General features: G+C 44.2%; 1 protein-coding gene across 1 annotated transcript in view; it reads left to right on the top strand.

Annotated features, from left to right (window-relative positions):
• The first annotated feature begins 519 nt into the window (after positions 1-519).
• LOC146208205 (organic cation transporter protein-like) overlaps positions 520-25,430 on the top strand; it is a 29,213-nt gene continuing 4,302 nt past the window's right edge. The window contains exons 1-8 of the mRNA XM_084587227.1: positions 520-959; positions 4,853-4,956; positions 7,040-7,194; positions 11,679-11,847; positions 12,388-12,514; positions 14,925-15,034; positions 17,732-17,946; positions 22,436-22,617. Coding sequence (XP_084443353.1) covers positions 540-959; positions 4,853-4,956; positions 7,040-7,194; positions 11,679-11,847; positions 12,388-12,514; positions 14,925-15,034; positions 17,732-17,946; positions 22,436-22,617 — 1,482 coding nt within the window. The 5' untranslated portion in view covers positions 520-539. The remainder of the gene's footprint in view (positions 960-4,852; positions 4,957-7,039; positions 7,195-11,678; positions 11,848-12,387; positions 12,515-14,924; positions 15,035-17,731; positions 17,947-22,435; positions 22,618-25,430) is intronic.

Here is a 25,430-nt window from a genome sequence, read left to right on the forward strand (position 1 = left end):
TTGTATCTCAACGTACAGTGCTCTCTCTCTCTCTCTCTCTCTCTCTTTATTTTTATATTTTGCATGTATCCTAACCGTTTACACAGCCCACTTGACAAGCACCTGTCACCGCATATCAGCTGCTGCACTTCATAGATAAATTTAGTCTGCTGGAATTAGCGCGCAAATCGCTCCATTTCCGCCAGGTTTCAATGTCGTTTCCATCGACCGTCGTTTCCTGATTTTTAGTTTATTCAGGCCATTGACGCATTGTGCACTTAATTGTTGACACTGGGAAAATACTGCTCTCATCTGGTTCATCTGAACAGATTTTTTTCCGCCTTCAACACCTACGAACGATTGCATAGATATGCTAGCGACTAGTCGCTCTAGCGCTGTCCTCTTTTTCAGGCGTATCTGAGCCGGGAGTGCTTCGTGAAACTGCGATAGGGTTCCTTTATAATTGAATTAGGCGCTAAAATAACTTACTTCTCGCTAATAGCGGACTATATTCGTGTTCCACCAGCGTGCAGGATCGACTCCTGGTTTAACTTGGAATCATGGAGTTCGAGGACGTGATCGACAAACTGGGCGGCTACGGCCGCTTTCAACGGCTACTCGTCTGGGTCTACCTTGCGCCGGCGTCGCTGCTTATGCCGGGATACTTCATGAACCAAATCTTCATGCTGTCCGTGCCCAAGCACTCGTGCGTCTTGCCCGACTTGGCGGCGACGTTCAACCTGAGCGAAATTCGAGAGCCGGAGATTCTGCGCCAGTTCCTGGTGACCGACGACGACTGCAGCACTTACGCGCTGGACTCCATGAACGCGAGCCTAGTGAACAGCCTCCTGTCGGCAGCTGATTTCGGGGACGTGACCGGGAATATAAGCCGCTTGTTCGAGATTCACAGTGTGGAGAAGGTAGCCTGCACTGAATTCTCGTACGACGACACCAACTACGAGAGTACCGCATCTACGCAGGTGAGACTTGTTTCTGAAGTGAAAGCAAATTTGGGCGATTTGCGCGTGCGTAAATGATGGTACATCTAATGCGTTATAAACGGAAGGTTTCAACTTGGCAAGGCTGGAACGTTGTCCAAGCAAAACTAAAAACAGGCTCCTTTGAAAATTTATCTTCATCTCCGCGCGGTCGGGTGGGACTTAGGCTAATTGGAAAAGATGAATGATAGATTTTATCAGGCCTCCTTTTGAATTGGGGTGGTGACAGGAGCCATTTTACAAGGCAAATGTTAGCCATAGATTAGCCTGACTTAGTGGGAAAGAGAAATAATTATGTAACGGGTGTTCTGTCCAGAGGGTTCACGGCGTCTAGACGAGCAACGTGCACTGTTGTTAAGCATCCTAGGCTATTTAATTCGCTAAGCCTTAGAATCTGTTTATTCTACACTTCCCTTTAACCTATCAGTTGTATTTTGCTTATTTTTCATTCTAATATATTTCTCCTTCTATATATGCCCTCAGCTATTTATTTATTTATTTATTTATTTATTTATTTATTTATTTATTTATTTATTTATTTATTTATTTATTTATTTATTTATTTATTTATTTATTTATTTATTTATTTATTTATTTATTTATTTATTTATTTATTTATTTACTTACTTATTTGGGGTACCCTCAAGGTTAGGGTCTTGCGTTACAGAGAGGAGTGGCATACAAAGCAAAAATTTGATAAATAAGAGAAAAGCACACGAAAATATATAAGGGCGCAAATGAAAAAATTATAAAGAATGCAAAATCAATCAATTGGGAATACCATAATGTGCAGTAAGAATATTTTTGAACAGTCTTATATCGGTTATAGATACTGGCACCGCAGGAAGGTGGTTCCAATCATTAATTGAACGGGGAAGGTACGAACTATATAAAGCGTTTGTTCGACATATTGAGGATCCAATTTTATGGCGATGGTCCACGCGAGGTGATATGTAGGAGGGACACTAAAGAAAATGACCGTGAAGTGTACTTGACACATTTTATGTGTGGCGCTGGTCTTGAGGTGGGGGCCCTCTTATCGAAAGTAAGTGAAGCCATGAATGTGGAATGAAAGGGCTTGGGGAAATATGTACGCATCTCACTGTTTCTCACCGCATATCATTTGGTGGAGTTCTTAAAGCAATACGCGTGCGTGATCTTTGGATCACTTACTTGTGATCGCTTATCTAGCCCCCACACAGAGGCAAAAGATAAAAAATAACTCATATGTAAAGCATGATGTCGTGAATTTCAAAGCATTGCACGAACTTTCACGTGCAGTAAATCAATGGCCCGTGCAACGAAAGCTGTTCTCGCTCGACCCGCTATGCATACACGCATTAGTAATTCTGATTAACAAGATACGCTAAGGTAGCAGTGACGCGAGTTTACTTAGACCCCGATCGGAAGGAGAAAATTAGGCAAGAAAAGGGCATTTTTTGTTATTTTTTGCGGTAATTTAGCAGTTATAGAAACCAATCCGGAAACTGCAGAAATGGTTTTTAAATTAATGACATCATTTTGAAAAATGTGTGTAGTGGTGGCCGTTGCGTACTGTACATATTGTTCTTGCCAAGAAAGTTATGGCATAGCGGATATACTGACGCCTAATAAAATTTATGTGATACAACTAGTATTCCCAGTAAGTTTAAGGACATTTTTCTGGGTAGTTATATAATGAACTATCAAAAATATTAATATTTGGGCTACTTGTTGTTAGTAAGTACTAGGAGCGCACTCACTTCTCTGTGTTTGAATACTAATCAAGCTGCCCACAAAACTGAAAGACCCCCCCCCCCCCCCCCCCCCTAGAGAAAAAAACAACCCTGAAAAGCGAACAGAAAGGTTACCACTTTGAGACGCGAAATTCAGCGACTGGTGAGGTATTTTAATTTCCCAATATATTGATGTAATGCATTCTGGAGCGACATTCATATCTGTACAGCTTTAGAACGCAGCTTTTTGTTTTCCGTAAACACTCGTTCTCCGACTACCGCTTCCCGCCAGTCCACCATCTGTGGCGCGCTTCGTAGCAGCTACCCCAGTCCGTGTCATATTCCTCCGCTCTCGGCACGCCCTCCTTCCTAATCTTACGGTATACCACCCTTCGGGTGAGTCCTCTGGCACCTATTGTTCCCTCTCGCCGCGCCCTCCTCATACCATGGTATTCATATCCGAGTGGATCCCGCGGCAATCCCTTTCTGATTAGCCTCACTTCTAATCTACTATACTATACTATACTATACTATACTATACTATACTATACTATACTATACTATACTATACTATACTATACTATACTATACTATACTATACTATACTATACTATACTATACTATACTATACTATAGTACACTACTGCTAACAATAATGCTACCACTATTAATACTAGTTATGCTGCTTGGCAGCAGCCACTTAATAGGTGCTGCTGTAAAACACACGCAAAAGAGAAGGGAAAGACATGCGTTCAATTTTCAGGGGCACGCGAAACGGACCACGCTATGAAACCGGTGCGTAACATGTTCGCTGTGTGCCGCTATTTCAAAACACGTACAGCACAAAGCCTACCGAACAGGAAATGCGCTGAAAAAACTAACGGGGTCGAGGTTCTTCGCTTTACTGCACAAGGCCGAAGCACGTACACTGCAACGAATATACTTAAAAGCGGACACATATACATCTATTTATTAGTGTTCAAAAGAGCGAACAGTGACGTCGGAGCCCTTTTCGTAGTAGACGTCATAGGTTTGAATCAGGACGACTTGAGTAACAAGACAGCTGTTTAACGCAGTTTTCTCAACCGTATTTGCAAAAGCTCCTAGAGTTAATACTTAGCATGGTAAACAGCTTGCCCACGAATCTTGTTGCATTAACTCTGGTTTCGTAGAACGGTACCCCGTCACATTATTAATTAATTTAAATATAGTTGTAGTAGGAGTAGGAGGAGGAGGAGTGTGCAGCAGTAGTGCGCTATAGTATAGTTTAGTTTCGTATAGTACGGTAGCAGTAGTAGTCAATCAATATATTTTGACACTTCATTGCCTCAAGGCTTTCTGTCACAAAAAAGCTACCATGGTCTCCGAAAACAAAAAATGCACAGATTGTATCAAACTGCATACACAGCCCCAACATGGCGAAACACTACTCAGATACAGACTGCGCCTGTAACTCAGTTGCTTTGGTGAGACCGGATTAAAAACAAAAAGGTCGTAGATGGCGGGCAGTTAAAGCATGATGAGTCGTGACAAGGAGGTCGGGCTTACATCAGCAACATGTATTCGAATCATCTTACTAAGAGAGAATAAGGCAGACATTACATTGTAGTTCTATCTCGTTCTAATTCCTTTTATCACTGGTATTTATCTTAAGTCGCAGAACTAAGAAGTGCAAAAGAACTGTTAAGCGTTTCTCTTCATTCCACCTCTTAGTAGACATACATGAAACATCATAATCGATGAAATTATGGACAACAGAAAGAAAAACCTGCGAACATGTTTAAAGTGATGCGCTGTAAGAGTTTTATGTACTAAGAAAAATATTCACACGCGAGACAGATAACTCAGTCTTTTGAATCAAGATGAATATATATCTTGATTCAAAAGACTGAGTTATCTGTTTGGCGGTTTGAGTTGCACATGCGCTCTTGGTTTTGAAGAGAGTATATTTTGCGTGCTTCTTTCTAATAAACTGCAGTTGATAGTCAGCGCAGATGTTGTCTTCTTCCTTATTCTTCGTCTCCGCGCTGTTATTCCTTAAATAGTTATTTCGCTAAAACTGATATCCATGATTCCGCAAACCGCACAGTTACTTCGGTTACGGCCTCGCACGACTATCTCACAATATGTTGGAGCAATAATAGAAACTGCCTTTTTCAGTGGGACCTCGTGTGTGAGCGCTCTCATCTCCCGAGCATGGTCTTTACTCTAGGAAGCGTCGGCAGTGCAATCGGGACTGTCCTGCTGGGCACCCTGTCGGACAGGTGAGCGGGTGGCATGGTGTTTGATCCACATTACCTAGCCAGGAACTGACGAGCCCACTATCATGTGCTGATCTGGAAAAGTTCGCCGAAGAACAATAAGGCCTCAAATAATCTTTAGCTTTTTCTCTTGCTAAGTGTTTCGTTTATTTGTTTCTTTGTTATTTTTCATTGAGTTAGATAGATTGTGACTAAGTTAGCTAGTTCTTGTAAGTTCAGTTTTTAGTTACACTCGTAACCTAACAATCAAACTGCGTAGAGAACGCGAGCAATCATATCATCCCAGAAGGCGCGAGCTAGCGTTTCTTATGTTTTGCATATGAGCGACTGTGGCTGGCTGCAGGTCAGATTATTTTCGCCTCCTCATTGAAATAATAAACTATCAAGTTCCGGTAATAAAGATGAAGGCTCTTGCACAAACACACAAAAAAGAATATGTTTGTCTGACTCATTGTTGCAAAAAAGTATATATACTGAAAAAATTATTCCCATAGTTTTTACACCCTGATACTGGTAAAAAGACATATTTTCTTTTTCTCTCTTTTACAAGCATACGCCCCAGACAAAATGAAGGTTGAACGGTTCCATGTTCGTAATATCTTTTTCTTAATCACAGACTCAGGGGCAGACATAAATAGCGGCGGCTGAAATGAGGTGAACCGTGAGAATATTTGAGCCATCTTTCGGTCGCACTCTTTGTTCGCTTCTTTGAAGAGAACACGGCCGCGCCCAAATAGGATTCCTAAACCGCGCAGCCCAACTTATTCAAATTCCTCTTCCCGCGCATCTAAGAAGACCGAGCTCTCCTCGGCTCCGAAATGCATGCAAATACCGATCGATGGTCTCCGAAAGGAAGCCGGTCCTAATAATCCACCCAGCAGTTCAAAACGCTGGCGCGCTAAAGCTCATGCAAATCCTTATGCAAAATCAGCCCTTCTCGACTGTGTTCGACCTCTGGTGTGCTTACTGTGCTTGCGCTTTTTTTATGAATATCACAAAAGGTCTTGGCTTGATGACATTCCTTTTTTTTTTTTTTACTCCTGTTTATCCGTTTTAGTAAGTCTTGAAATAAAAAATGTTCAGAATATAAAAAAAAAATGAAAGTAAAAGTGCTGCTGCAGTCGTGAATTCATACTTTTTTTGAAAGATGTGCTATTGATAACGCAGCGCTATTTTCTTACGAAAAAGTATTTTATTCAATAAATATAAGAACAAGTGTCATATATACCCTCAGTATAATTCGCCCCCTGTCATCACAGTCCTTATTACAATCCTGGGTTGAATGAATAAGGCGAGAAATTCTAAGAGGTAAATTAACTAGTCGGTGGTGTTTGCGAGGTCAGCTAAATTAATGGAGCCCTTATTGCTTTGTCATCTTTTCATGCTGACAGCCTTGCGCAGTGCAATTTAATAAAGGAAGTAGCTGTGACGCAAAACTAGAGAGAATCTTTGTTCGAACGGCGCCATTATGGTAACCAACGGGTAGCGAAGTTTTTATTGCTACCTGTATATGTGCATTAAATTGCGTCATATTTGTCTCTGCTGCTGTGTAAATAATACTTTCCTTTCGTCGCCTAAATAAAGTCGTCTTTACGAGATTTGGGCTGGTACCCTAAGTGGCAGGCACTAACCTTAGAGGCAGCCCTTTTGCACCATCGAAGATCATCAATATTTTCTTCGAGATTCCAAATTCTTATGAAAGAAATGAGCAGGTGAATTTACGCCGCAGCCCTTAATTGTAACCATGGCAATTCTTGTCCCGAACGGTCAGCTATTTTTCATGTCCTAAGCGAAATTTCTCCCAATAAGACAAAACATTTTTTATAGTTGTTGTTTTTTTTCCTGCACCAGCTTGACAACTGCTTCGGTCGAGGGGAAAATGGGATAATTTAGGCTTTTAAGCAATAGTTGAAACTCAGTAAAAAAACTTTTCTTTCCAACCTTTACTTCTACAACTGCCCCAAAGAAAGAAATATTTCCCTTATGGGATATATCACCGGTCAATAACGGTTGAGGTGTCTACATGCATTGCGCTAACATGGAAAACTTCGAAGGCGATAATTGCGCTTTCTTTTTACTTTTTCAGAGTCGGACGGAAGCCCGTGTTTATCTTTACCGTCTTCATTGCCACTGTGTTCGGACTGTCTTCTATCTTGGTGACCAATTTCATCGCCTTCGCCGTTCTGAGGCTCGTGAACGCCAGCGTCATGCCTCAAATATTTCAACTGCCATACATTATCCGTGAGTTTATGTTTATTCATACTGCATGTGTGCGTGCGTACACTTGCCATTATTTTCTGACCAAAATATGTGAAAATAAAACCAAAATTCATTTCTTTCTTGCAAAAATATACCGACACAAAAGCTGCAGAAAAATTCATGAGACACAGCTTGACAAAGCCGTAGCCTCCTTACACTTGGCTACGGCTAGGCGGCGCATTGGTATAGGCACATACAGTTACGCAGTGCAAAAAGAAACATGAGTCACGAAAGAACACAATAAAAATTAGAATTTGTTCACTCGAGAGCTATGAACAAAACTATGAAGGCACATAAGAATAAACCTTTACGCCGTTTCCGTAGATAAATATAACACCTTTTTTTTTTCTATCGGTAGCAGGCAAATCATACAAACGGCTATTCATTTTTTCCAAAAACACGAAACTCTAACGAATTTCAACCCCGTGCTTAGCCTGAATAACGCAGTTCATCATTCTACGTTTCTGAAAATCTTTTTAGACAGTTTACACAGTCTATAGGCCCGCTACTGATGGTTCATAGACATTCCCTCAGTTTTTTGTTTTTGTTTTCACAAGAGTATGTCTATCAGTTCTGCCTCCGACGAAGACTTCCTGTAGTTGAAAGTTCGCGCTTGAAGAATAATTGATGCTTTATTGGCAACTACCACGACAGTGGCGTCAAGCTGCGGCAGCGCCGCGAACTAGTCTAAGGAGTATCGACAGCACTCGGAAATGTTTCTTCTTTCCATTGGGAATACTTCGTCGGCGCATTGAAGCGTAGCTACCATGGTTTACCTACGAAAATATTAATGATTTTAACGCCCTTGGCATCCCACTGCATCTGGGCAGAGATCCCAGGTACGCCTTGCGTGCTGCCGGTTTTTCGTAGCAAGCACTTTCCGATGCCACCGTGGTAGCGTCGTAGCAAAAAGAAAGCTCGACTGCACTGCTTTACACCTATTTGAACGTCAACGGGATAGAAAAACCGGAAGGTTTCATTCAGTTGCTCTCCAACTGCAAGAAAACTGAAGAAAAGGTTGATTTGTGTGCAGATATTCAATTCCAAACAAATTATAACGCCAAAGGTCATGTGTACGCGGCATTCTCAGGAGGGTACCTCATCTCTGCTTGGTAAGGACTCGGTAACAATATAGCTTTGTTTACTCGTAATTGAACCACAAGTGTGACCATCGTAGCCGGGGTATATATGGCAGCGATGCAGCCACGACGCTTGAAAAATTGAACCTAGTCCTAATCCGGAGGGGCAAAAAGCCTCAGGGTTTCATCAATTCAAGGATACATGTGCAGCTTGTGTTGTTAGACACAGTTTCGCCCAAGGCAGATGGACACCCCGAGTTGGTCCGGTGACTACCAAGGGATGGCCAGAAATTTTTGCGTAACTTGATAATTGTTACTTCAAAATAACATGAGATGGAAAAGTACTCACTCTGCATAGTCTTTTTAATTTACTGTCTTCAATAACGACACTGCGAAGGCCCGAGATTATTAGTCTGGAAGAGCTTCTGGCGCAAGTGTCCCGGCGGCAAGGATTGCCGTTACTGTGCAATTTTCTGCCACTTTTTGAACAAGTGGCCATAAATTCAGCTAATCAGGCACTCGTGCTTGAAACGACCTTTCTTTTCTTTTTGAATATCAAACTCAACTGTCACCTGTGTTGCTAAGATGCGATGGGTTGACATACTGGCGTCGTCATCGGCGAAACCTTCTCACTAGTGTTGCTGCCGACCTCCGAAAACGCGATCGCGTTCGGAAGCGACAAGCGAGAACGCTAACCACGGGTCAGAGATCGCTATCGGCGAAGAAAGCACATAGGACAGAAGAGGAGCACGCGCAACGGTATGAACTATGTGTGATAATCGATTTTCAACATGCTGCTACTCACAGCCGTGCACGACAGCATAGAAGCACACGCGTGGCTAAACCTGTTGCCTCACGATTTGTATTTTTGTATGCCAACAAAACATCGGCCAGCACACATGCATTCCTGCAGTGAAATAACTTATGCGTAGCACGAATTAGACCATCAAATATTTTCCTGTTCTTTTCATTTCAGTTTCGCATCAGTTCTTAACTCGAAATATTGTGTTTGACAGTCGGCAAAACAGTCAGCAAAGTGAAGAGACCGGAGTGGCGAGTCATGAGCTCGTTTCAGAAAGAAACAGCCAGCAGAAAAGGGGGAAAGAGGCAAGGAAAGTCGAGAGAAATCTCCGGTAAGGAGCAGGCTCACAGGCCAGACCCGATACCACTTCACTCGTCTCGCGCCTGGGAATTGAATTATAAAGCGCAGGAACACAATATTCCGTCTACTACCCGCACGGTCGAACCTATACAAGGGCGCGCTCCAAGTCGATGGTATCGACTTCACGGCCGAACAATACTGGCAGGAACAGGCTTATCTTAGAGTGCTCGAGCGGCTCTCTGCAGACCAAAACAAAGCGAAATTTTCAGCAGCTTTCGAATTTTTCGTCACTGTCTGTTGCGGTACAAGTTTAATCGAAACAAAAGCAAAGAACAAGTAACAAGCCTTTAAGACAACAGTATCCCGCTATGACTTGCTCCACAACACACCGCTCCAGCGCTGTAAACGTTCTCACGAATATACAGAATCATCCACTCTTAACGCGAGCACGCTAGCAGGTAGTCGCTCTCTTTATACATTTTTCTAGCCGAGACAGTACCGACCATATAAAGATATGATATTTCAGTTTTCCGACTTCAGATTTTTTTTTTTTTTCGCCTAACTAAAACTTATGATGAGTCCAATGGGAAGGCAGAGCCACAATTCTTATACAACTTACAACATGATTTATTCCACAATAACTCAATTTGCTCTCATAGAGAATTTAGTCAAGAAGTGCTTTATGCACTGCTTGAAAAATATCACCAATAATGAGTTTCTATAATTGAATGGGCAACAATTTAAAAAAAGTGGTTTTTCACAGTAATGAGTCGCCATCACTAATTCGCGCGCAAGCACTTTTGGTCGACCATTGCTTCGCAAAGCCGAGGCATGAAATCCAGATCGCTGACAATGATCATCCGGTCTCTGTTTCCATAATCTTACAGAAGCTGGTTGAAATTCTCCTCGGTTCTTCTTTGCCTTTCTGCCATTCAGACGATGGATGAAGCCAAATATATTTAATTTGAATCATTTCAGCTGGCTGGTTTGGCCACTCCATAATATCAACTCTCTTACTATCATCTGTCAGTTTATCATTTGAGCATAGAAGAATGATTCGTGTCGTAGTTTTATTTAAACTCATATCGGAATCCCAAATTCCTCCATCTCTGTCTATGCATAACTTCCTAATCATTTTCTGATAAACCTCTTTGCTCGTGTATGTTCAATTTGACGAAGGAATACGACCTCAGGGAAATGGAGCCAGCCCTGCGCCGCAGCGTTCCCCCCACTAGGTTCAAACGCGGCAAATTGGTGACAAGTTATAATAAAGTGCGTTTGGGAAAAAGTGTGCAATACGTACTATCATTTCCACATGTAAAAGAAAATATTTTCCATACACCACCTACCCACGCCAGATGTTCATTTGCCGATATCCTTCTCTGCTGATTCTGAGGTTCTGAGACGAGCGAAGCTGCGCTTCAGTCGCCTGATTTCCATATGTCTGAATTCCATATGTTGAAGAAGACGACTGACTTCCTGAACATATGAATCTGAATTTTCACATTTCATGGGTGCCTCATTAAATTTAATATCAGGAAAAAATATTCGTAGGTGTCAGCAACAGAGAGTCGTCAGTTTTGTCGGCTCGTTATACTGTGTTATACTGACTCCCTCGACTGCGTTATACTGAAGAGCACTGAACGTTGACAGTGTTTTATCCTAGAGTTGGGGCCACGGATAACAGAAATTGAGCAGTCATGGTGACTCTACTCTTGTTCGTTTCTTACAAAAATATGCATTGATACAAGTGCTCGCAGAACACATCACTTGAAAATGATATCAAGATAGCAATCATTTAGAATAAGCGGATATTGAATGCAAATAGAAGCGCCCACGAACAAACAAAGATATGAAAAAAAACGAACTAAAATAGTACAGTTACATCATAAACAGCTCCTAGAAAAATAAAGGCATTATTACATCAAAATACGTTCGGAACAAGAGAATGACAGTTTATTTCCAATCTGTATTGAAATTTGAGTAACATTCTCAAAATATCATATATTTTTGTTCACTAGTGTATGTACGGGTTAAGCGCATTCCTGTTACCTTCAGCGCATTTCGAACTCAATTATGCCGAAATCCCGTTGGTACACCAACATTTCCATTCGTTCAAGAGAAGTACGAGCGGCCAGTCTCAATCCACAGTCCACCATTATTCCTCATCGCCTTTTATGCGCAACTTTGCGATAATTTACGATAAGGTTGTAGTGAAAGTGCAGGCCTCACTCCCTCTCTAAGTCAGCTTCCCCGAATGACAGTGGCCGCGCATGTTTGCGCAGTGCTGGAGCTGGTGGGTCCGAAGCAGCGCACCCTGATGCTGGGCGTGTGCTGCATCTCGTGGACCGTGGGACTCTGCATACTGCCGCTCATCGCCTACCTGGCGCGCTCCTGGGTCCTGCTGGGGCTAATATGCTCAGCCTGCGCCATACCCAACCTGTTTTACTACAAGTGAGCCAGCCAACCATCGTAACCGCACCTTCGTAATCGGACCGATAACTGTCGAATTTCTTAACTAACACAACATTCAAATGTCCCCAATCCTCTTGGGGACATTCGGGGACATTGCCAGCTTCTCCCTCCTCATTTTTTTTGTTGAATATTGGAAGCCAGATTTTCAGAAAATAAAGGTTAAAAGACGGGAGGTGCTCAAGAAACCGTACGCGGGGCAATAACCACAACTACCACCCCCTCAAAGAGTTGCCGATAAAGCAGCCCCTCATAATGACCGAATAATCACGCTTCGTACACCATTCTTAGGATATGCGGCCAACCTCCCTTGGATATGCAATAAAACAAAAAAAAAGCAGCATAGACAAGTTAGCATACTGAACCTCAAGACAAAACATAATGCGTACTCCTGAGCTCATTTACTTTGAGAAAGCTCTGCACTGCCATCTACGCCTTATTAAGAAGTCCCGTATATTTGTTAAATTCAGGGATCCCGAACAGCATTGGCCAAACTTTCGCGCATATTCATTTCTCTTCCAGGCTCATTCCAGAGTCACCGCGGTGGCTTCTCTCTCAAAACCGGATCGACGACACGATGGCAATCCTCGAAAGAATCGCAAAAACAAATGGCGTTGAAGTACCTGAAAGTCTTGCCTCGGACCTAGTGGTAAGCCTGCCACAGCCGCTTTCGGTCCGTTTTTATGTCACCGTTCACCAGTGGTCTGCATATGGTTTGGTTTGCGGGGTTCAACGTCCCAAACAGACTCAGACTATGAGAGACGCCGGTCTGCCATATGGCTCGCAGGCGATGCAGTAATAACCCCGGCAGCTGCCTTGTGCAGTCACTTCTTTCTGCGCCCATAAGAAAGCGTCAGTACTTATCTCTGTTTGTACGTTATTTATCCACGAGGCTGGCAAATGAATGGTTTATATCAGCGCGTACGCTGGCGATTAATGATAACTGATGGCTGGGAAACATCGTGTCGTCCTCCATAAGATGACATCGGCAGTGGTGCGGCTTGCAGGCTACATCATTGCGCCCATTATTCCAGGCGTTTCAACAAAGACTCAAAAATTCCCAAATATAGTATTTAGGACAAATCTTTTCAGGAACATACTCTCCTCTGCGGCGAACGCAACTTATTATCAAGGTAACCATACTTCACTGGTTAATTAAAGTAATTTACTCTTTTAATTTTCATTTTGACTTAATTTTGAAAAAAAAAATAGGTTGAAATTTTATTACATTGTTAGGATCTTATATTTGATATTTACTCTGCTAATTTAAAGGTTCCCCAGTGAATAGTTACCAATTAAAATAGCATAATTGAGAGACTAATGTAAAAGTATAGTCCTAGCGATGGACTTGACGACGCCGCAGCTGTAAAGAAGAAAACGTCGTTCTCTAATGTTCTGCCGCGCAGCAAAATCCGGCGCATTTTTGCGCACAAAACCTAAACTGAGCTCACGAGTTGTGCAAGACGCTTGGTTTAGACTTAAGGCCCGCCGATGACATCTTGCAGAGCAAGGCGCTTAAGTCGATCTGCCTGCTTCTTTCTCTTGTGGTATGCCCTTTCTTTTTCTTAAAAATAACGGCCAGCAGGTGTGGGTGGCAACCTTTATTTTTCTGTGCCAAGCGGCTGACACAAGGAAGAGGAATGATGCAAGGTACACTAGCACAAGGAGTTATAGTAGGGTGTCGTGAATTTGCGCGGGGCTACATATATGCCTCATGCTGTCAGTTACAGTTCCGTGTGCAATAAAGCGACGGATTTCTTCGAGCTGAAAGGCCTTGGCGAAGGATCTCGCTTTTTTGTTTCAAAATTTTCACGGTATCATTCCCCCGACTTTAAACTACCCGTTTACACTAACTACCTAACTGGATTAATTACAATGTAAAGGAAGTAAATTTATTAACTTGCCTAACGATATCTTAATGAGCTCGAGTTCATTTGCTACCTAATTAGACTCTTTTTGCAATAAATGTCTAAATCCATATTTTAGAACCAAAGCAGAGTGAACAAGGGTTGAGGGCAAGTCTCGGTGTGCTAACTAACGTTTCTACAAGACGATTTCCACCGTCAAGGAAAAGACAAATGCCCTGGTTCAAATGTTGACTCGCACACTGAGGCTTGCCTTCAACCCTTGTTTATTTTGTTTGGTGTGCTACTTGAATCCCACTTTCGTCTACTGTCTCTACCATGAATTCCATGCTTCCTTTTTTTTTAAGTGTTGGTTTTAAAACACGGTAATATTCAGAATAAACTTCAGCATAAAGCTAGATATGGGCCGACAATTTTTTAAGGAGAAAAAATGTTCCTGCCGTTAGCATTTTCCTATCCGTCCCCAGTACCTTAATACCTGCCGTAACCTGTGGCGCCATTGCCACGCTGTTGGAACTTTCCTCACTTTTCTTCATAATAACTATAATCGCACCCTACCGTTCACATAATCCGGTAAAATGTTGTAATAATAAAAATATTTAGCGAAACTGGACAGCCATATGACAAATAAGGCATCACGTTGCCTTTGCGACCGCTGCCAGGTTTGCCCAGGCGCATTTACCGTGCGGTATCATTTGCTATACCGTTAACTTAACAACTGCGCCGAACAACTGTGTTATAACTGCCTGATAATGACTGTATCCTCTCTGCGCCTGTATGACGAAGTGAAAGAGAGCTATTGCATTACCTCATTTACTCTCAGCGTGGTTATCTTGCCTCAACTATACTTTCACGCCAGACACAGCCTGCATTTGCATACAGTAGTTATGGGAATAGTGAAACGTGTTCCTGAAGCCAGCGAAGCTCTATAGCAATGCCAATCCGCCTCGATCTCCATCGCCACCCTCTCGCCATTCCCGAACAATCTGCAATTTCTCTCGCCTCATTTCGACTCGATTTGTCTCGAGGATTCGGGCAGCGGCGCCTGACAGGCCCCACATCTTGTCCGCAGACCCAGGCTGCGGGAATATTCTCCTCAATGCAAATAGCAAACCACGAACTTGAATTCACCGTCGGGTCATTTCCGCTGTCTTTCATGCATATTTCTCTTTTACTCGTTCTTCTTTCCCCCAGAAAGTTCAAAAGAAGATTGCCGAAGAAAAAGAAATCGCGGCCGCCTCGACTTTCGACCTCTTCCGCAAGGCCCGCATTCGTAAGAACCTCATCATCGTCACCGTGAGCTGGTAAGTGCTCCTCCGGGCCCCGGATGACAAGCCCCGGCTTCGATTCGGCCGCACGTCCCGCGCATTACGCTCGCGTCACCCTTTTACGACATGCGAGCCCTTTTTGCGGATTGTCGACCGGCTGTCCGTCCTTTTCTTCGCTTCTCGAACTTAGGGTCCTTTGTTGTCCCATGCAAATTCGCTCGGCCATCGCGTACTGGCCTCACTGGCGCAATTCTAAATGAGTGCGGCATAGGCGCGCGTGAAAAGGCCGAGTGCCGTTCAAAGCGGACGCGGTCGCGCTGCTACGCAATGTAAATCGGCATAAGCCGGGGAACAGAAAATAATTCGCGTTCTCGTTACAGCATTTACTGCGATGTTTTTGCCCATTTCGTCCTTGTTATTGCAAAAACCGAGTTTACTGAAATATCAAGTAATAGGATGCTAAACCGATGGAACTGGACTCGAGCGTCTGTGTCGTAAACAGCACGTGTTTGGCCTCGCCAGAGAAGTTGCCGTGTAAATGATGAAGCGCATGCTCAGTGAATATTTGCACTGCGGGAAAGAGGATTATGGGAAGGAGAAGGAGAGCATCACTAAAGGCTGCATTCCGAAGGCAGACAGCTCAAGCAGCAGTGACAATGCCACCGGGCATCTAGGCATCTTCTTCACACAGGGAGTGTTAATATCGCTCAGAAGTAACATGTTTGGTTTGGTTTGTGGGGTTTAATTTCCCAAAGCGACTCAGGCTATGAGAGACGCCGTAGTGGAGGACTCCAGAAATTTCGACCACCTGGGGTTCTTTAACGTGCACTGACATCGCAGAGCACATGGACGCCTTGCTTTTCGCCTGTATCGAAAAGCGGCCGCCGAGGCCAGGATTCGATCCCGCATCCTTGGGAACAGTAGTCGAGCGCCCTAACCACTGCGCCACCCCGGCGGGTCAGAAGTAACAGATGAGGAAGAAGAGGAAACACAACGACAGAACAATAGGTCCTCTGTCTGTAGCATTAGGCGTTTTCTCCACGTAGCCATGCTTCGGCATCTGCCACCCTTTTCTCCACGTAGCCATGCTTCGCCATCTGCCACCCTTTCTCTATGTGCAATTAAGGAACGATCTTATTCTTTTATTGAGCGGCAGTTACCTGGTGCTGGGTATGAACGTAACTTGCATTGCTATCTATATATATTTTTTACTTCAACTGTTTCTAAAATTTCAACATACTGTCCATTTGCTCTCCCAGTAAAACCGGATTGTGAAGTACGAAGACCTCCACACTACATGGGATAGGAAAAAAAATTAAAAACCTCTGAAACAACCCTGTCGGTATTGGTACCGCTGTCAAAAGTTGCGTGAAGAGCAAAGGTCTTGAAAATTTTTATTCATTAAATCACAGACGAAACGCCTCGGCCCAAGGTACACTACCAGCAGCGCATTTATTACACTAGTCGCTTTCTCGGCGAGACCCACTCACTGAAAAACGCAACGAAAAAAAAAAAAAAAAAGAAAAACAACGTCAAACGGTCTGTTAGAAAATTTCACATTACGACAAACTGCAAAGTTCTGGTGTATTAGTGTGTGAAAAATTTGTTAAACGCGGGTAATAGATAGCCCCGTACTCTTTTTTTATCCACTATGGTAATTCGACGCTTTGTGCAAAATACCGTGACTGGCTGTCTGGCGATCGTTCCCAAGACGTAACAGCTGATCAAAACACTCCGAATTATAATAGCCAATGAAAGGAAGTCATCGGAAAGTCAAGGACCGCCGACGAGCAATACAAGTTTCACGAACCTTTTTTTTTTTTTTCCGCTACGTAATATAGTGAGGTTATTATCATTGTAACGGCCTGAGGGGCGAGTTGGTGCATGATAAAATGAACGACACATTTCATCATGCACCAACTCGCCCCTCAGGCCGTTATTCTGAAGTACCTTTCTTGTGCAGTGGGCCTTTCTATGTGTTCAAGTTCGCGTGTAGTGTCCCTTTCTTGTTAGTGCCTTTGTAGAGTCGCCGTTAATTATTATCATTGCTTTAATCCTGCTAGCGATCGATCTACCTCAGCGACGCAGTACGAACAAGTTTTTGTGGCACATTTGCTTTCCTTTTTTTTTTTTTTTTTGGGGGGGGGGGGGTCCTTTTCTTGAGGGGGGAGGGGGGGGCATTACCGTTTTTTATCGCTGCTGTCCACTTGTCCGTTGTCGTTGAGGCCCAATCACAGAAAACAAACAGCCCCAAAACCTCTCACATATGAACATCTGAAGCGTTTCAACGCTAGTCGGCCTAAGCGGATTTATTAGACCATCTCAAATGAGTTAAGGTTTGCTTTAATTTGTGGGATTTAACGTCCCAAAGCGACTCAGGGTATGAGAGACGCCGTAGTGGAGGACTCCGGAAATTTCTACCACCTGGGGATCTTTAGTGTGCACTGGTAACGCACAGCACCCGGGCACCTTGCTTTTCGCCTCCATCGACAAGCGGCCGCCGAGGCCGGGATACGATCCTGCACCCTTGGAAACAGTAGTCAAGCGCCGTAACCACTGCGCCACCCCGGCGGGGTGGATATAAAGAAAGAGGAGCCGTAGTGAAGGGCTACAGAGTAATTTCGACCACCTGGGGATCTTTAGCGTGCGCTGACATCGCAGAGCACACGGACTGCGCCACCCCGGCGGGGCTCATATGAGTTAAGAAGTCCTTTCCACACGCGTTTCTCACAGGATGGCCAATAGCTGTGCCTACTACGGGCTGCACATCAACGTGACCAACATGAGCGGCAACGAGTTCCTCAACTTCTTTCTGCTTGGTCTGGTGGAGTTCCCGGCTTCGGTGGTGGGCTGGTGGACCATGGAGTACTTCGGCCGCCGTTGGAGTAACGTCGGGCTCCAGCTCATGGTCAGCGTCGCCTGCATCGCGTCCTGCTTCATACCAATAGGTCTGGCTCTTTTGTTTTCATCTACCCTCATACTCGCTTGCTTTCAGATGCCGTCTCCTTCGCGCCTGAGAGCCCCGCTTGTTTAAAGCATGGCTCAACAGCAGCCAAATCCGGAGTTGGGTGCCCAGAGAAAGTGCTAACAAAACTCACTTTACCTATTGACACCATCAATAGTAACTGAGATAAAAGTGTATCAAGTCTATAGATATATAGTGTAGGTATATATAGCGGGATCGAATCCCGGCCTCGGCGGCCACTTTTCGATGGAGGCGAACAGCTAGGCGTCCGTGTGCTGTGCGATGTCAGTGCACGTTAAAGAACCCCAGGTGGTCGAAATTTCAGGAGTACTCCACTACGGCGTCTCTCATAGCCCGAGTCGCTTTGGGACGTTAAACCTCAAAACCAAACCAAACCAAATATATAGTGTAGAATGACAGGCCAAATTCACGGGAAGGCTTTTTTAACCCAGGAACAGTAATTAAATGAGAAGTAAATTCGGTCAGTTTTGATAGGTAAGAATCGAACCATGACCATCGGATTGTGAGACGGACATGCTACTAACAGGCCCTAAAGGCTCGATCGTTGGTTCACAGCGAATAAAGGTGCACCTGTGTGTCTGTATAAATAAAATCGCGATAAGGCATTCGTTCTTTCTACATTCATAAGACGTAAGCAGTCTTAATTACCCTCGTACCTCGTAATTTCCACTGTCTACCATTAGCACTCTGTACGTGTGTTCGAGCAGAAAGCACACGGAAGTGAAGAGACGGCGTGAATGCTTCCCCTAAATTAAAGACAAAGGGTTTCACACTGTTGCATGATTTCCTCACAGCGGTAATCGGATCTGTAGTACGACAACGTCGGCTCACAACGTGATCGGGGTGCACAATAGAGGGATTCTTGAAGACACAGAGATTTAAGGGGTGCATCTAAGTCTCATTACCTGCGGAAATCATTCCGAGTTTCGTGCCTAGTTCTGTTATGAGCTTCTGCGTTCCGCTGCTTTTTCTGATGTCTACAAATTTACTCGTTTTATAAGTCATTTTTTTTATTTTTGTCTTTTATTTTGTTCTTATTTTATTCTTCGTTCTTTCATATTATGTTTTATTTCTGTTTCTTTTGTTTATGGTATCGATATTTGATCTTAATTTTCGCTGACAAGGAGAAATGTAGACTGGTTCTTAGGAAGTCAGCATATAGGTGTGGTATGCGCGCCCTGGTGAGGAACGGTAGGATAGTGGCTAGAGTCTCAGCGTGGACACAATTCGCTCATTTTTCATTATCTCTTCTTCGTTACGAGACGCCGGACTGACAACATGTGTACATGGCACTCGTGTGGCAAGGAAATTATTTTCCATTAAAACGCAGTGCATAAAGTTATAAGGGAAGCCGGTCCTACAAGCGGCAATTCGACAAGAGGACCTGCCTTTGTCTTCGCTGGCCGCACTTGCCGAAGACCGCTCGAAGCCTTGGCTAACAACGAATAGATGTTCCCGCTTAATCCTTGTTCGCTTTGTTTCATGTTGTCGGCATCATTACGGGATCACCGTCACGGTGCAACTATAGCCCTTTAAAGATGCAGGCATTTCGACGAGCAACAGCACGCACCAGCAAATGCCGCTAGCACATACTTGCTTTTCAGAAATCATCAAATTCTTTATATACTCCCATTGTTCCACATATTTTGTGCGTAGGGACGCTCACATTAGGCAAAGGATGTACAACGGCGATCAAAAGTAATTGGAACAAAGTGTTGCCTACGGGCTCCGCGGTTCAAAATTATTCTCGCCGCGCTTGCTCCTGGGTGGTAACGAAAACACGTCCGATATACGCCCATGATACAGTAATTGATTACTCAGGCGTGTTCTTCTTGCCATCAAAGATACAAACGCGACATACGACAGCAAAAGGCGAGTAGCAGGGCGAGTGGGCATCCCGCTGCTGGCACTTCTTCTTATCGCACGCACCGATGCACGTGTGAAGGGAATATCAGTACGTTTAACATTGAATTGATGAAAGGCTGCAATCGTACAAATCGAACATGGAACATCCATCCCGATTATATAACAATCAGTATGTAACAGACGCAGCAATGTACACGATCGCCTTATTCAAAGAGTGCGAGCAGATCAACACACACTGAGATTCATTTTCAACATCAGAACCATGCATTATAGAATTGAACACAGAGAAAAACAAAATTAAATGAGGACAATGTTGACAGATCCTTCTCGTAGTGCATTCTATTTGTTGGCTGTAATGGTGATGTCATGATCTGGAGGCAGAATTCGCGTGTCTGAGCTGTTTCACAGAAGACTCGTACGGAACCCAGCGTATGATAGCCAATGGCTGCTGATGATCATCATATGTCGATTTGACCGAGCTCTTTGCAAAGTAAGCATTATTCGAGAACACTCCCACCACCCCATAAAACATTGACCAGACAACAGCAAGTCGTATGGAGACAGCTATAGACGGGGACCCTCCCCAACCCAAACTACACATCAAAACTCATGAATAAGGATATGAATCCCTTCTGTCGCTTTTGCGGCGAGAAAGACAACCTCAATCATATGCTCTGGGCATGCAAAGCCCATAAGTCTCCATCAGAACTCTTGCCCGATCCTTCTAAAGAAGCTTGGAATAAGCTAAGGTCCAGCGATCACCCTGATATTCAGTTAAAGGCCGTCGAATTGACCTACGTCGCCAAAGGTCTCCACGGCCTGCGGCACGCTAGCTAACATCCTTCTATTCCTACACACTTATTCACAATAAAGTTTTATCAGCCTCAGCTCGAGAGCACGCTCTAGAATGTGATAAATACAGAGGAAAATGCAGAGCGGTGATTAATCAGCGGTCTATGTGACGTGACGAGACCACATATTATGGCCGAACTGACAAGATCTGCCAACTTGGACAGCATTTTTTCAGATTGGCTTCGAGACCACGGGGGCCCAAAGATCCCAAGTCGAACACGGACTCCTTGGTCATGCAGGCACGTTTGTGCGACCTGGTTAATGCGAGGCTTCCTATCTACGTCAGGTGTTATTCCACGTAATGCGACTGTATGCATATAAATTATGAGCGACGAGACACCGAGATGCTAGCGTACCTAATTTGTATACAGTCAACTACGCTTGTTCGACTTTGTTTTCATTTTCTCTGCCCTCTTTTGCTACCGTGATTGCCTAGAAAAGGAACGCCGGACCGCAAGGAACACTTCTCTTTTCCTTAGTATAATCCCAAATTCTGTCCGAAATTCAATTTATGACTACCTTAGGCTTTGCGATTTTAGGCCTAGGCATAAAGCTTGTACCACAGAGCGCGAGACCTCCTTCTTAGGTGTCCAGATATCATAGAAACTGTAATAATACTGGCATGGCCGCGTGTATAATTCGCCAACCGTATATATGCTCCTTGTTATTGAGGCTCGAATTAGGATGGCCGGTTTCCGTGTCCTAGCCTATTGCCACAAATCAGTAAGGCGAGAACTGAGGCGGCTGTTTCTATTTATCAATAGCCAATGACGACAGCCGACGCGGCTATCGCAACATGGTAGCGATAGCTAACAACCGCACCGAAAGGGACCCAGCGCTTACTCCAGACTGAGTTTAACAAAAATCTTTAGTTGTGAGTAAGCCCTGTATCCTCTTTTGTGCCTTTGTTTGCTAAAGCATCGATTTTTTTTCTTCAGTGAACGTTTACCGGCTTGCTTTCTCGCCAGCTACGAACCAAAGCGCTAAATAGATAATTGCATGGTCCGAGTAAGTGGTTCTGTGTACTATAGATGCATATAGTGAAACAATAAACATAGAAAAACACAGATTAGATTTGATTGAAAAGAAAGTCAGTAGTTCCGGAAAGGAGTTGATGTTAAGCCAACTTAAATCCGGACGGTCATGTCACTCATTGCGGTATAAATAAACAAAAATTTTAATAGGAAAAACACCAACTAAAAAATACAATGCGCACAAAAATGGGCTATGCCTCAATAAGACATGAGGCCTCCTCTAAAATGCAAGCAGCTGTTCATCAATTAATCCCATATTTAACCTCCAAACCCAATGTTCCTGGATATTCGCCATAATAGAGTGGCGGTAATGCGTCCAAACAATTGCGTCTCTCTTCGCGCGTTTTCACAGCTCATCATATTATTTATCAGGACGGCAAGTGGTTGTGCCACAATATAGTTTAGTCAAACAAAACTTCAAATTAAAACGAGAATTCGTTGTTAACACTTGATATTGCCGAAACGAAAGTGCCAGTTAGAATTAATAGATTTTTCAAATTAAACGACTTCTTAGAAACATGAATCCAGTGTACACACTCAGCAGCACGAGCAGATAGAGTCAAAGCCGCTACCGGTGGCTATACCTATGAAAGCACCTCGCCTACACGTGCGCGATGCACCTGCACTTTGCACTACACTTTACTCTTTACGGCGCGGCTTCTTGAACCTGTGGTGATGTTCTCCCTCCTCCTCCCTCAGAGGCCACCATTGCCGGAGTGACGGCGTCGCTGGTGGCTAAGTTTGCCTGCTCGGCGTCCTTCATGATCATGTACCAACAAGCGGCCGAGGTGATGCCTACGCCGCTGCGCTCCTTCGCACTGGGCGCCTCGTCAGCCTTCTCGTCCGCCTTCAGCATCTGCATGCCCTACATCGTCTACCTCGTGAGTGCTGCCTCTAGCCGGAAACTAAATGTTTCGAGTTTCGAAACATGTTTCGATGTCGAAATGATGTTTCGAAACTAAAATGTTTCGAGTGCGCTAGCACTCAAGACCACATTGGCCAATTTCGCCTATGTTTGTTTGTCCGGTCATAGCAGGTGATCGTTAGCAGGCAGTAGTTGGAGCTGAAAAAATTACGAGGGACTTTAGCGACTAAAGTAGTGAAAGGCGAAAGCCTGAGTGCCGCATTCTGGTACGCAACTGACACAGAATAGGAATTAATTAATTAGTTGGTAATTAAGTAGGTACTTGTTTAATTATTGAAGTAATTAAGTAATTATTATTTGTCATTGACAGAATTACTTAATTAGTCATTAATTGGTAATTGATTCTTTCATTAATTTGTAATTGATCATTGATTGACATATGGCCACATAAGGCACGTATTCTCGCATACTTTGGTGGTGCTCTGTGATTGGTCGAGAGCTTTATGACGTCATCGCGCCTCGGCCAATCAGAACGCTGCAAAAGCGGGACACAGTTTGTCCACGATAGCGTGAGCTATTAAAGGCTTTGGCCTTAATAAGCTAAAGCAAAATGCTTATGACCAAGAGGGCATTTTGAAGCCGTGGCGGTTCGGAAAGATCAGATTTGTTGGCCTCTGTAATGAACTACGGCGTCATGACCGCTTTTAAAGCGATGGCGTTAACGGTCTCCTGCTCCGCAAAACTCTGTATCGCCGTTGTCGCCGTCCGCGTTGTGAGCGAAAAGCCTCAGGTATCTCTAAGGTGGCAGTAGGCAAATGACGTGACCAAAAACTGATTGGTCGGTATGTTGTGACGTCACGAGACCACGTGACATGGCCGAGATTTCAGCAGCGGCCAATTCGGACCTCTCATTCAAAACGGAGAATAAGACAGGGATCGAACCCCCCGGGAACCTTGGACCCCGTATCAAGCACGATACCCTTAAGTTCCGCTGGCATGTTCGTACTGCTTGGTAAAGTGGTGCATTATGTCTATGTCAGGTGGTCTTTCATATATTGTTGTGTCTTGCGACTGTATGCTAATCTGTATATGTGGGATTACACAGGCACAAATTACAGGAGTAATGATTTAGCAAGTACCAAAACTGCACGTGCACAAACGGGTATCCGCAACGAGATCAGCTGAGGGGAGAGAGTAATTTCGCCACATCATACCCTTAAAGCCGGAGCTTAAGTATCGCCGACATTTTTTTCTCTTACATGGAAGTTATTACACAATGTTATTTACAGGAAGGAGCTATATGTAGACAATGCTTGCAGAGCAGTCAGCTATCGGAGAAGCACTAACCAAATAAGTAACAACTACTACAACTCAAAATGCCAGCAAAGACACACAATGAATGTACAGCGTAGCAAAACTGGTGGTGTAGAATGGATCCAGAATCCTTCTAGACCATGTCGGACCATTAAGGATCCAGGATCCTTCTTAGACCATGTCGAACGATGGAGTTAAGAAGCCCCAAATTTCAGTATTGGTTAAACTGAGGCTATCGCTCGCAGATTTCACAGATCTTTGTCTGAGGCATGCCAGAGTTTGAAAATCGAGTTTCAGACCAAAACAGACCAAAGATAACCAAAGATAACCTTGTGAACATACCTGCCTCGCGCATCACCTAACCACGCTAAATCGTGTGTAATTAATTTTTTCGCTATTCATTCATTGCAACTTTTTTATTAGTTATCACTGCTCTTCAAAGCAAAGCCTGCGTAAAACTATCAGATTTGAGCCGTTTTTGCGATCGCAACGCCAAACTTCGTGTGTGGCTTTCGTAGCAGGAAAGCTTATCGCATGGCACGAGAAGTTTCCTCGCAGCCCGGATACACCTTGCTAAGCCTGACCGCGTCGTTCGATACTTGCTGCGAAGCTTAAGTTGCGGCCGGTGTGTAGGCGTCAGAACCTCTTTCGAAACTGGCTCAGCTTCCAAGAACGGTCCAAAGGCTCTCCCGCATATCGGACAGAACGTCAGAGCTTCGTCGTAAGGAGAACATGAGGCTGCCTAGGGGCTTTTGCGAAACATCAAACGATCCACTTTGTCAGACTGCCCTGCTATCGGATAAAGGGTGGCAAACATAGACGACTGGCGCAATATCTCACGAGCGCCAGAGAAGGCACGAAAAAAGCCCTGCGACACGATCTCAGTTTTAAAGCCTTTCAAAGGTCAGATATCACGAAGGCTATTCAGAATACTGCCGCCTTGTTGCAAAATCTTGATTGCGCTCTCGTTTACACGTGTACATCGGCTGCTTTTCTGCAGCAGTTTAAAAGGCGCATGCTTGCAGAAACGCAACGCCTTTTCCATCGCGTCAGGGGCACATTCTTAATTTGAATTGGTGGCGCACAGTCATTGAAGAGCAACTCCGGGATTTGTTTTTTTTTTTATTTTTAACATTTCGAGTTCATAATTGCGTCACACTCCTCGGAGTCCCCCCCCCCCCCCCCCCTTTTCAGTGGAAAGAAAAAATTTTTCAAGATACTAACAAAGAATTTTAAACGAGCAAGAAACAGGAGACCGAAACCAAAAGAACACTTCGGTTTCGTTTTGTGGGGTTTAACGTTCCAAAGCGACTCAGGCTATGAGAGACGCCGTAGTGGAGGACTCCGGAAATTTCGACCACCTGGGGTTCTTTAACGTGCACTGACATCGCACAGCACACGGGCGCCTTGCTTTTCGCCTCCAACGAAAAGCGGCCGCCGGGGCCTGGGATTCGATCCCGCGTCCTTGGGGAACGGTAGTCGAGCGCCGTAACCACTGCGCCACCCCGCCGGGGT

This window comes from Amblyomma maculatum, chromosome 1 (genome assembly GCF_055883805.1).
Source record: "Amblyomma maculatum isolate TAMU_Amacu chromosome 1, ASM5588380v1, whole genome shotgun sequence".
NCBI classification, from domain to species: Eukaryota; Metazoa; Arthropoda; class Arachnida; order Ixodida; family Ixodidae; genus Amblyomma; species Amblyomma maculatum.